Here is a 13,065-nt window from a genome sequence, read left to right as displayed (position 1 = left end):
AGCCATTTGCTTTTTTGCATTTCTTTTCACATCCATGTAACTACCACCAACTCAAGAAGAGGACGTTTCCAGCCCCCAAGAGACTCCTTTGAGTCATTCCTGAGATAATCACTACTCTAACCACCATCATTATTACCTAGATCAGTGTTCCTACTTTTGCGCTTCATATAAATGGAAACCACCAGCATACACCTGTTTGTCTGGCTTCTCTCGCTTGGCACGTCTCTGAGGTTCATCCCTGCTGCATGTATCAGCCATCTGGTCCCTTTAAAGCTGTGTAATATTCCACTGCATGAATATTGTAATTTCATTTACACATTCACCTGTTGGTGGGCTTCTTGGGGGGTGCTAGTGGTAAACAACCCACCTGATAATGCAGGACACATAAGAGACTCGGGTTCGATCCTTGGGTTGGGAAAATCTGCTGGAGAAAGAAATGGCCACCCACTCCAGCATTCTTGCCTGGAGAATCTCAAGGACAGAGAAGCCCAAATTAGGCCTCCACCTGGGGATATAATGAATGGTACTGCTGTGGATATTGGTGGACAGGTCTCCTGGTGTAGATAAGCACTGATTTCTGTTGCATACAGATGATCCAGGAGTGGGTCCCAAGGCAGGCATTTGTTTTGACTAAGACACTTCGACAAATAGTTGTCCCGAGTGGTTGTACTGGTTTATACTCCCACCAGCAATGTTTGAAGACTTGTAGCAACTCCTATCACACCAGCTCATCCATCCACTTCACAGCGACCATTCTGAGGGATGTGTCCGTGTCTCGTTGTGGTTTTAACCTGTATTCCCTGTTGACTAATGATGTTGAGCCTACTCCACTTTTTTTTTTTTCCTTCTTAATGGTGAAAAGATCTCACCCCATTAATTTCTTTAAAAACTCCATATGAGTAAGGAAGGGGGTAGAGCTGAAGAGGGATGTACTTTCATTCTTCCTGATTTTTTTTTTTTTTTGAAGGGGGAGCCCCCGCCCCCTCACTGTGGCCATGTGGAACTTCCCAGACCAGGGATCAAACCTGTGTACCCTGCAGTGGAAGCACAGAGTCTTAACCCCTGGACTACCAGGAAAGCCCTCATCCTGCCTGCTCGAAGGCAGGCACTCTTCCTTCTGCTGAGCAGCAGCCTGGGCCAGCGCTGAGTCAACCTGAGCGGGAGGAGAGGGTGTTGGCCAGGAGGACAGAACGCATAACAGCGGCCCCCTTCTCCCGAGAGTTCCGGCCGAGTGCGGGGCCTGCTGACTGCCCTGCCTGTTCCCTCACTGCCAGAAACCCCCGTCCTGACAGCCAAGTACCGCAGCACGCAGGAGAGTGCTGGCTTGGGAGGCTGGTCCTGGGGCTCTGTACCTGTAAAACCAGAAATACAACAGCATTCACTTCTCAAGGCTGTTTTGGGAAGCTTAAGGTCACACTGGCCTCTCCACAGGCTCTTCTTCGGAGTTGCAGCCTTGCCGAGTCCATGGCACGCTCGTGCCCGGCTGTGCAGGGGCAAGGCTTGGCCATGTCTTCCTGGAGCTGTTTTCAGACGATGTTCCCAAGGAGAAAACATGAGGTTTGGTTATAAGGATTCCTGCTTTCCCAGGCTCGTTCCTGGATTTATGAACCAGGATGATGAATTTACAAGCCGCGATAGTCCCCATGGCTACGTCCATTTAGCGGAGAGAACTTTTCTGACGAGAACTTCACTTTGAGCATGTCCAGACGTCTGGTCCTTGGCAAACGCTGGGCCCAACCCAAATGGTTCGGCTGGTTGTCAGCACAGTTAAGAACGATGGGTTGGATGGCCAGACTGGGTTCTTTGCTCAGGAGAGGGACAGCATGGGTACTGTGGGGGCCATGAGCACTTGGAGCCAGGGATGGCAAGGCCAGCAGGAAGACTCTCGGCCATTCGGATTATTTATTTTTTTTTTTTTTGGTAGTATTTTCTGGGCCGTGCCACCCAGCATGTGAGATCTTAATTCCCCAACCAGGGACTGAAACTGCATCTCTTACACTGGAAGCATGGAGTCTTAACCACTGGATCACCAGGGGATTCCCATTAGGATCAATTTGATTTTGTCTTTTATCTTATCTCCATGGTTCCTCTTGTCCCTGCAGAGACCTCCTCCCAGCTCTCAAATCCTGCTACGTCTGTGCTCTCACTGTAATTCTTTGAATTCCAAATACCTCTTGTCTCCTTCCAGGCCTAGTTGGATTCAGTTTACTGTTGTGAAGTAAAAACTAAATTACTCCCCCAAAGCATATTATGTGTGTAAAGTCTCACAAGGCCTGCCACACAATAAGCACTCAATAAACAGCATGGATTATGGGATATGATGCAACGAGGAATCCACAATGACGCCAGTGAAGGGTTCTTCCCGAAACAGTGAACCTGGACTGGATCAAATGTCTCGATTTAATTACTAGTTTAGAGGACCTGCAGACAACACAGGAGTAAGTAAGACGCCGACCCCAAGGAAGGAGGGACATTCAACAGGACAGATGCCGACAGGACAGATGACCCTGGGTTCTCTAGCAACTTCCTGACATGGGAATGACAGGGGTGGGTGGCAGAGACCTTTCCGAAAAGACCTAACAACGAATGCACAAAGGGAACAGGAGGACCGTGACTGGTTCAGACCTTTGAACACATCAACTGTAAAAAGACTAATTTTGCACAAATAAAATCTAAACATAGGTTAGATATGCAGTGATATGGAAGAGTTATTTTTAGTTTGCTCAGTGTTAGCTGACATAGTGCTTCTAAATCCTTGTAAATTACAGATTATACGTAGGGATTTACTATAAACAGATGAAACAAGCAGGGCAAAATGTTAATGATCATTAAATCTAGGTGGTAGGGATTGTTACATTATTCTTTTACATGTGTTTTGTTTGAAAATGTTCATGATGAAAGTGGACTTAATTCCTTAAGAAATGGAGGCCGGGATTATCAAGTGCTCTCTTGAGTGAACACAAGCTGCATCCACTCTTTAGCTTGTGGAGAGGACTCGGGGAGAGCACTCCTCTGTGAGTACAGCTCTGGGGGGATCTGAGAGTTCTGTGGGACAGGGTGGCACTTCCATGGGTGACGGGCCCCAGCGGACGGAGCACAGGCTTAGGCCTCAGGGCCCACCGCAAGCCGCCCAGCCTCCAGGGACCTTTTCCCTGGAATTCTCTGGGGCCAGGAGGCACCTACAGTCAAGCTTGTCATTCCTGCTTTCACCACAAACACATACCTGCACCTTTCAAGCAAGTTGAATTTTCCTCTGAGAACAAGGCCATAATGAGGGGTTGTGTGTTGGCATCAAAAACAAATCATGGGTGAAGCCAAAATTATGTTCTAAAGTGAAGTTCTATAATTACTGAAAACAGCCAAATTGTGTCCCAGAATACAGAATTATAGAATTTCAGAGCCAGAAAGGAGATCAGATATTACTAAACCCAGACATTTTGAAACCTAGGCCTCTGGGCATGTACCACATGGTGGCCTGTGCTTTTGCATATTAAAAAAAACTCAAAAAATTATAAAAGTAATTTTTATAATTTCTCCCCCCAGGAATTCCCTGGAAGTTCAGTGGATAGGACTCAAGGTTTTATTGCAGAGGACCCTGGTCCGATCCCTCACTGGGGAGCTAAGATTCGATAAGCTACATGGTGGGGCCAAAAAATAAAAAAGGAATTTTCTCCCTTTTGGCTGAAATTATATCTTTTTAGGTGGTTGTCTTGTCTTTTGTTACTTAAGCTGATCAGCAGTTTTCTATTTTGATTTAAAAATATAAATCAATTTTTCTTAATAAAATTAAATATATATATATAAGACCCACAGAAGAAAAAAAAAAGTGAGCCAAAAAAGGCTTCATGATGAAGCTGAGATTGGGATCCACTGATCTGGTCGTTTCCCAGGTCATTGAAGAATGGGAGCCTCAGAGTTGGGAAGCTAATGGTCAAGGTCTTACAGAGAGGTGGTTATCCAGCGAGGACCAGGCCCTGCCTCCCGCCTCCTGGGCTGCCGCTCTTCTCATATGACCCCGTCCTGACAGTCTGGCAGGGCACAGCCTAACTGCACCACGCACCTATCCGAAGGGGATCCATTCTAAGACCCTCAGTGGATGCCGGAGACCATGGATAGTACTGAACCCTGTCCATACTGCTGTTTCCTATACTAACGGGAGGGTCATCTACACTGGACGAAGGGTGGGCGGGCAAGAGACTTCTCTATGCCACTTAGAGTGAGTTCACAGCTTAAAATTTGCAAATTATTTCCAGAATTTTCCATTTAATGCTGTTGGAGGGGAGTTGACTGTAGGTAACTGAAACCGTGGAAAGTGAAACCAAGGCGGGGGAGGGGGTACTACTGTATACCCACAGGACGTGCACCTGGACACAAAAGCCCCAGGTGATGCTGACCTGCCGGCAGCAGGGACCTCAGTCTGTCCTCCACGTTAAGGGGGCTGCTCCCAATACTGTTTTTTTTAATTTGGTTACGCCGAGTCTTAGGTGAAACATGTGAGATCTAGTTCCCTGACTAGGGATGGAATCCAGCCATCTGCACTGGGAGTGCAGCCTTCACCGCTGGACCACCAGGGAAGCCCCTCCAATACTATCAATAACCAGCTGCAACTTATTAGGTGCTCATCAGGTGCCAGGTATGTAGTGCTGATGAGGCAGGTACTACGGCTAGTCCCATTTTATGGATGAGCAAACAGGCATGAAGAAGTGACTTGCCTGAGTTTATGCAGCTGGTTCAGGGTGAAGCTGTGATCCACACCTGTGCTTGTCTAGTCCACGAATCAAATTTTATTCTATTGTGAACATTTTTCTCACAGTGTTAAAGCTGCAAGTCAGGATAAAAGATCCCTTGTCTCCCGCCCTTTCTGATGTTTGGCTCAGCAGCTATACACACTGCGTGGTTCGATCTGTGAAAAAGCTTCCAGCAACATTTTCATTGCAACTTTGCTCTACAGCAAGAAGCAGCATTCACATTCGGTGGTAAATACACCAAACAGTTCAAAGTGACTTCATCAGTGGATGGAGAAAAGAAGCAGGGAATAAAGGACTTCCAACACTGTAACGAAACAGGAACTGTTTTGATATGCGGGAGGGGATTCTTTCTCAAACCATATTCCCATGATCGGTTTCACTGCATTTCCACTGGAGAGGCACTAAGGTGGGCTTCAGAAGGCCTGGGGCCCTGTCCTGGTTCTGCTCTTCACTGGTCTCATGCCTCCGTGGGGGACTTCTCGCTCGGCCTCTGTTATCTTATCTGAAACGGGAGGAAGTTGGCCGATGCTCTCCGACACCATTCCCGCTTCAGCTGTCAGCACTCTGAGGACAGGCTGCTAATCCAGGTGCCTGAATTTGGTGACATGGTCTGACACTGTTCTGCATCTCCAGGGACACTCAGTGGAGAGAAAAGACCCCCATCTGTGTGAAGATGTACCAAAGTGGGAAATAAACACCCCACCTTTTGGCCCGAGGATGGTTGCAGGCATCGACAGGCCTTCCCAGCAACCCAAAGTACCCCCGTTTCCCCACATAGTTCAATCTCAAGCGATAGTCATGTCCCAGGTTACCTAACACTGGCTAGACACAGCTGAGTGGTCACTTGAGTTGGAATGACCTGCCTGAAACTGGAGACAGAAAAGAATAAGACCTACCAGGCTGAGTCAGGGGGTTGGCTGACTCAAAACTATTATTAGAAGCTGTTTTTCAGGTTTTGGATGGTGTGGGCTTGCTTTCCGCAGATTGTCACCGTCTCTCACTGTCTTCCCTCTCCTTGGACAATCTCAGAATGACGCTCTGCCAAGAAGTTATTCAGGCTGGGTGGGTGGATGAATTAGTCAGTGGCCAAGCAGAAGACACAAGGCTGCTTGTGGCGCCGTGATCGAGTGATGGGGAACCGCAGGACATGCCACGTTGCGATCCTGGCTCTGACTGTGTGGTCTTGGCTGGGACTACCCCGCTCTGAATCAGTTTCTCATCTGTGAAATGGGGGCACGACACCCAGCTTGCAGGTCAGGAGGAGGGAACAAGAATGTGAGCTCCCATCTCTCCTGCCTGCCCCTTCTCAGAGCAGTCTCCAGTCTGGCTTCCAGCTGCCCTCACTCAGCTCACTGGCAGCTTCTGCAAATTTCCACCTTCTCAACAGGCACAGCCATCCTTGCTCCTTGCCGAGATGCTCTTCCATCAGTTTCCATGACTCACACGTGCCAGGTTTCCTGGTTTCATCAGAGGCTGCCTTAGTCCCTCCTGCGAGGCTTCCCCTCTCCCCACAGGCGGTGCCATTCCTGCTAACTGGCAATCTCCCTCCTCAACCCAGCCCAGCCCAGCCCAGCTCACAGCTGTCCTGGTCCCACCCCAGGGCCACCTAACTTGCTAAGTCAAAAGGTCGGAGCCAGACCTTTCTCTCCCTCTCTGAATTCGGTCGCTTCTACCTTCCAGAGAACGTCACCCCAAGCCCTGGCCACCAGCCCTCATCTCCTTCCCCACCCTGCCTGGGCCACGCTGGTCCTTGCTCTTGCTTGAACTCGCTGGGCCCTGGCAGCCCTGCTCCCTCCGCCTGGAGCCCAGCTGTCTGCAGACACTGACCTGGCTCCCTCCTCTCCACAGCGCGGTCTGTCTCCTTACTGGAGGCCTTCCCTGACCACCTTCTGTGGAGTCTCGCGCCCCGTTCCAGCCCCTCCTTGCATTACTCTTCGCTGCAAGGACCATGATCTGGTATGTATTTGTTTCCTGGCTCTTTACACAGAGACGGTTGTTGCTGCTACCCTTGATGCCCAGCACACAGGAAGCGCTGTTTGCTGGGTCAGTGACTGCATTCCCACTGCTGCCAACTTTCCCCGCCACCTCACTGACTCCCACACCTGCCTCTTGCCTGCTCATCCTCTCCAGGGGTCTCTTTAAATACCAATCTCCCATCCCCCTGCTCACCACCCTTCAAAGAGGCCCTCAATGAACTGAGAATAAACTCCACACTCCCCGAAGCAAGGCCCGTGTGACCTGGCCCTGCCTCCTCGCTCCTCGTTCCCTGCTCCAGCCACGCTGGTCCCAGGGGCTTACGCCCCAGACCCTCACCGGGGCATCTTCACACACAGCTCCCCACACCCCCACCTTCCCCCACTGACTCATCCACCACGTGGCAGCTGAAATGCAGGGCAGCAGAGCGTGGAGGGTAAGAGCCCGACTCCGTGGGTTTGAATCTCAGCTTTGTCACTCTGGGCAGGATGCTGAAAGCTCTTCATTCCTGTTTCTTTACCTCACCGGGCCGCTATGAGGGTTATATAAGTAAACTCACAGAACGGACTGGCCCACAAAAAAAGGATGTTTATTATCATCTCCTGTGGGCGCCCTCCCTGATGCCAAGCTGACCCACCCCCTTCAACAGGTTCACAGCACAGGGAAGCACTGGTCCCTGAACTCTCCCCCAGTGCTCTTCGCTCCTGCAGACCTGCGCTCTGCAAAGCGCACCGCCTCTGCCTCAATCACACCCACGTCCCCAGCAACTCAGGCAGGCCAGGCCCGCTGTGTTGGTCCAAAACACACGTTCGTTCTTTGCTCTTTCCCTCCACAGGGTTGCCTTTGGCCAGACGCACAGAAGGTGCAGACCTGGCCCCAGCCACCTCCAGTGAGTCTGGTGAGCTCAGCACAGAACAGAAGCCACCCTCACAGCCCTTAGGTGGGGAGAAAAGCTGCCAAAATAACCTTCAGTCTGACTTAGAGACTTGTGAGCGGTGAGCTGAGTCTCGCTGGCCTTTTAACCCTAAGTCATCCTGTTTAGGACCAAAGAGAAGTACACGTCCCTCGGGGAGCTGGGTAGGAGAGACAGAACCTGGTACTAAGTGCCCAGGCAGGGCCACCTCCACGGTGATCAAACAGGCACCTCGAGGAGTTCCCAGGGAGGCAGGCAGAACAAGGTCCCCTGTAGGCTGACAGGAAAATTTCACAGACGATCCATAAGTGGTTTACATTACTAAGGGTCTTGGGGAACAATGTGGTTGTCTGGAAACGGGAAGGGAAGTCCCTAACCTGCTTCTCACAGACTGGCCTCTATCAGGAGCCCAGAGAGGAAGCTCACCCCGCTCAGACACCCGAGCCTCTCTCAGAGCTCTGTGGGGTAAGGCGAGGCTGTCAGCTGCCCGTCTCCACCTCCACCACCTCCGCCCAGGCACTGATGCCCAGGTCCTTGTGGATGAGCACCAGGCCGGGGGCAGGGCCCGGCTCCTCAGGCGCCACAAAGCACTTCTCCTGGCCCTGGGAAACGGTGACCTCGAAGATGTCCCCGGCCGGGGCGCCGTCCCCTTCGCTGCCTGCGTCCTGCAGGAGCACCACGGTGGGCTCAGGAGCAGCGGGCGGCACGCAGGGTGGGCTGGCGGGAGCCCGGGCCTGGTGGCTGAGCTGGTGCCGCCTGAGGCTCTGCAGGAGCGCATAGCCCATGCCACAGGTGGGGCAGCGGTGGGGCTTGTCAGCCAGGTGGGATTTGAGGTGGCGCCGCAGCTTGGTGGCCAGCGTGTACGCCCGGCCGCACTGCGGGCAGGGGAAGGGCCTCTCCCCCGAGTGCAGGCGCTCGTGGGCGCGCAGCGTGTGCGGGTCCCGGAGTGCCTTCCCGCATACAGGGCACAGGTGGGCCTCGCCCGTGTGGGAGATGAGGTGGCGCCGCAGCTCAGGCCGCTGCGGGAAGGCGTCGGCACAGTGCGGGCAGCGGTAGGGGCGCTCCCCCGTGTGCAGCCGCAGGTGCCCGCGCAGGCTGCCCCGCTGGCGGAAGGCACGGCCGCAGTGTGGGCACAGGAAGGGCTTCTCCCCCGTGTGCAGCCGCATGTGGTTCCGTAGCGAGCCCTGGCTGGCCAGGGGCCGCCCGCACACGGGGCAGGGGCACGGGGCGGGGGTCGCCGCCACCTGGTGCGTCCTGCGGTGCAGCCGCAGGGAGGGCCGGCGGGCGAAGGCCTTGCCACACTGCTCGCAGCTGAAGGGCCGCGCGCCGGAATGGACCACCTGGTGCTCTCTGAGGTCTCGCCGGGTGCCGTAGGCCTTGTCGCACTGCGGGCAGGGGAAGGGCCGCACCCCGCGGTGGCCCAGCGTGTGGGCTTTGAAGCTCTCCTCTGAGCTGTAGCTCTTGCCGCACTCGGTGCAAAGGAAGGGCTTGTGGCCCGTGTGCACGAACGCGTGCTTCTTCAGGTGGCAGAGCTGCAGGAAGGCCTTGCCACACTCCCCACAGCGGTACCGTCGGCCCTGTTTCGGGGAGCCTCCCGCCGGGCCAGGGGGGCTCCGCAGGCACGCGGGGAAGCCAGGGCGCTGCAGCTCTCCAGTCGCCTGGGCCCTGGGCTCTGAGGTCTTCGCTCTGGGTGGGCGCTGACCGCTGGGGCTCCGCAACTTCTTGACCAGGTGAGCACACAGCTGGGGGGCCCTGTCAGAAGAGGAGGAACTGGCCTCACCCCTCGCAGGGCCCTGCTGGGGAGCAGAGCTGCTCTGAGGCTCAGGTGGCATCTGGATCTGCGGCGGGTCCTCCTCGTCCACGCTGCCATCTGCAGGCAGCGGGCCGAGTGGCTGGCTCTCCTCAGGAACCAGGGCCTGGGTCTGGGGCGTAAGTCCAGGGCTCACCACACTCTCTGCCTGGATGCTGGGGGGTGACTGGTGACCAGGATCTGCAAGGCAAGAGTAGGGTGCTGGGCTTAGTAGAGACGGTAGCAGGTGGTCATGGTGGTCTTACCAGGAAGTTCTAAGAATACGTCTTCTCCTCCTCCTCCGCCCCTGAACCACGGAGAGAGCCATGACACCGATCTCTTCCCTGGAGGATGAGCCACGTGCTGTTTCTGGCCAGTCTCAGGGGCCTTCTGGGGAGGCTCTCCTGAGAACCGTGGTGTTCTAGACATCTGAGTGATCCCCAGAGAAGGCCATCCCAGAGTGCCCTTGGGCTCCCTCTGGGTACAGGCAGGCATTTCTGATGAGCTGAGACCACCACCTCCTCACTTTAGCTCATCTGAAAATAAAGGAACCCACATCCCCAGCCCAGACAGAAAAAAAAAAAAAAAGAGAGAATTGGGAACTTTACACACAGCTTGCTGTCTTCATCCAGGTTATCTTACTATTCTGGGAAACTTAACTCAGGAAGATAAAACATGCAAACATCCATACAACTGACCCTTGAACAACAAAGCTCTGAACTGCACAGCCCACTTATACGTGGATTTGTTTCAACAGAAATTTCAACCACAGCACTACACAATCACGGGTGGGTGACTCTGTAGATGCAGAATCACAGATATGGAACCTTGGATATGGAGGTCTAGCTGTAAGTAATATTCAGATTTTTGACTGCCCAGAGAGAGCCAATGTCCCTAACTCTTGTGCTGTTCAAGAGTCAACTATACTGTTCATTCCATGGAAAAGACTCATTACTCATCAAAAAGAGCATCCAGTGAGTTTACATTCCCAAACTCCTTAAACCTCTCATCTGAAAATTCTAGTCTTGCTGCGTCCACGATCCTAAGCCACTGTCATTATGTTATGATCCTTACCCCAAGCCTGATCATACCCCACCCCTATCCCATACTGAAAAATCCACCTCATACCAGACTTTCAAATTTCAATAAATATCCAGGCTTTGCCCTTTCCCCTCAGAAAAGCTACTGTTCTCCCCTGCCATCTTACACTGGGAGCTCTGCTTTATCTTATCAACACAGGTAATTCAGGTGATAATGTGGGAAGCCAGTGTTTATCTGGCACATACCTGGGCAAGCTTCCGCTGCATCCTCCCCGGGGGAGGCCGCTTCCTGTCGCATGGCAGACTCCACTTCTGCCGCCTCGGATGCCGCTTCCTCTAGCCTGGGCTGAGTGGGGCTTGGGCCCTCGGAGGGAAGCTGGGGCCACAGCCGCAGCTCAAAGCCTGGCAGCACGAGCCGGGACACCTGCAGGTGCAGCCTCTCGCCGATCCGCACTGGGGCCACGTTCCCCTCGCCCTCCAGCCTGCCCCGCTGCACCAAACTGCAAAGCAGAGCACAGGCTAGCCCAGAAGCTCCCTTTCCTGCGGCCCTCCCGGGAAGCCCCAGCTCCTCGGCAGTCTGAGTCCTACAGGACCCGGCGCCTCTGGGAACACTCACTGCAAAAGATCTCTGGGTGGGACTTACAGACCACTTCTGGCTCCACCCCCTGCCACTACAACAGGCCCCAGAGGAGCATCCTGTAACTTACCTAGTCCAGCCTGCACTCTGCTCACAAGCACAGATGTCTCCCCATGAGCCTAGTGACACGTCCTGAAATAAACCAATGTAAGTCCTTCTCCCATGTGCTGGAGGGGGCCAGGGTAAAACAAACAACAACAAACCCCGAGGAAAGCTTTCCTGAGACAGATCTAAGATGACGTCCCTGGAAGGTTAATGGTCGCTGGTCTGCCTCTCCGGGACTACGCTGTTTGAGTTTTCATTCAATAAAGGCCAAAACCAAAAACTGTCCCTCACCTTCTCCCAAGGTGTGGCTGCTGCTGCTGCTGCTGAAGTCACTTCAGTCGTGTCTGACTCTGTGCCACCCCACAGACGGCAGCCCACCAGGCTCCCCCATCCCTGGAATTCTCCAGGCAAGAACACTGGAGTGGGTTGCCATTTCCTTCTCCAATGCATGAAAGCGAAAAGTGAAGTCGCTCAGTCGTGTGGAGGATTACGAAACTGAACAGCAGAAGCAGTAAGACTTCCATGAGTTCAGTGAGATATGGCAGAGAACTCGTTATATGACAAAGCTGGGATTTAACTCCCTGGCTTTGTAATTCCAAAAACCTTTGCTCTTGACTTTTGGGACTACCGACACTCCTCTAATCCACCTTTTCTTTTCTTTTTTACATTTTGGCCGTGCCACAGTGGCATGTGGGGGCCTTGGTTCCCAGAGGATAAGGGATGAAACCCCTCCTCCCTGCGGTGGAAGCAGAGTCTTAACCACTGGATCGTCAGTCCCCTCTACTAACCTACCTTTTAACAACTTTTTGCACCCCCTTAGTTACCCCAAGAGAGGGGAAACAACAATCCCTGAGAGACCAGACACAAACCACCTCCCATCTCTTGAAATACTCTGCACCTTCTAACACTCTGGAACGTTATCTGGAAACGTCTAATTTTCAACCACGATGAGGAGACGCCTATCCCTCAATACCTCCTTCCGCTTTGGTTCCACTCCATTTCCCTTCTGCTCGGAGACAGACTCCTCTTCCAGCGGCCCCCAGAGCAGTCCCGGCTGCAAGGGCTCGCCGACACACCAGACCCCCAAGCGCTGTTCCGCGGTGAGTGAGGGGCCAAGGGCCAAACCCCGGGGGAGGCTCTTCAGAACGAGGATGGCTCGGGTCGGTCCGGGCGGGACGTCTTTGAGTCCCGGTGCACAGCCTTCGCTGGGAGGGCTCCATCCCGAGTCCGGGCCCAGGCGTGGATCGGGGGCTGCGGGGAGAGAGGAAGCGGCCCAAGAGGTGGTGGGGGTGCCGCAAGGTGGGGTGAGGAAGGAAACGCGAGGTCCATCTAGGTTTTAGGAGCCTGAGGGATCTCTAAGGGTTCCAAGAGGGCCCTCCGCTTCGAGGGCTCTTAAGGAGGCCCCAGCGATTTGGAGGGCACCGGAGGGGGACGCCAGGCTCGGGAGGAAACCGGTCAGGAAATAAAGAGTTGACCAGAGAACGTCCGGTGTTGCCAGAGCAGAGCGGAGAGTCGGAGACACCCGCAGGTCACTCACCTAACTGCAGTCTCCCCCTCCCCAAGAGCAGCTCCTCGGTCGCCTCCATCCCGGGTCAGAAAGCCTCCTTCCGCCGGAAGTGAGCTTCGCCTTCTCAGCTTCCCCCGAGGAACAGTCACGGACATCCAAATTTCCTTTCGGGAAAGAATCCAGAGTCAGACCTCACGGGTGCACAGGACCGGGGGTTTGGGAGTACTTGGTGAGGCCAATCTCTGTCCTAGAACAATACTAGCTTAGAATTCCGGAGGTCCCCCGGGGATCTGAGTATCCGGTAAAGAGGAACTAATTGTTCTTGGCGCTTCCCCCGGGAGGGACCACCCGGACAGTGACACTGTTCCTCCTCCTGGTGGGCACGTACGCAGGCACGTACGGAAGGGGAGGA

The 13,065-nt window shown here is 53.8% G+C and overlaps 1 protein-coding gene across 4 annotated transcripts in view; it reads right to left on the bottom strand.

The window, feature by feature from the left end:
* Nucleotides 1-13,056, bottom strand: part of ZNF408 (zinc finger protein 408) — a 19,148-nt gene extending 6,092 nt beyond the window's left edge. The window contains exons 1-5 of one of the 4 annotated variants that reach the window (XR_005724251.1): nt 12,684-13,053; nt 12,120-12,397; nt 11,172-11,233; nt 10,711-10,964; nt 7,475-9,625 (exon numbers count right to left, since the gene is read on the bottom strand). Coding sequence is in view for 3 of the 4 variants with exons in the window: in XM_040259128.1 (XP_040115062.1) it covers nt 8,115-9,625; nt 10,711-10,964; nt 11,172-11,233; nt 12,120-12,397; nt 12,684-12,732 (2,154 nt within the window). In the remaining variant the exon portion in view is untranslated. Of the gene's footprint in view, nt 1-7,287; nt 9,626-10,710; nt 10,965-11,171; nt 11,234-12,119; nt 12,398-12,683 lie in introns of those variants that run through there. The other 3 variants (XM_040259128.1, XM_040259130.1, XM_040259129.1) reach the window with 3 other exon arrangements.
* Between the last annotated feature and the right edge of the window lie 9 nt (nt 13,057-13,065).

The sequence above is a fragment of the Oryx dammah genome, unplaced genomic scaffold (assembly GCF_014754425.2).
Source record: "Oryx dammah isolate SB20612 unplaced genomic scaffold, SCBI_Odam_1.1 HiC_scaffold_17, whole genome shotgun sequence".
Taxonomy (NCBI): Eukaryota; Metazoa; Chordata; class Mammalia; order Artiodactyla; family Bovidae; genus Oryx; species Oryx dammah.
The sequence above is the reverse complement of the archived record's forward strand: the minus strand, read 5'-3'. Positions and strand labels throughout refer to the sequence as shown.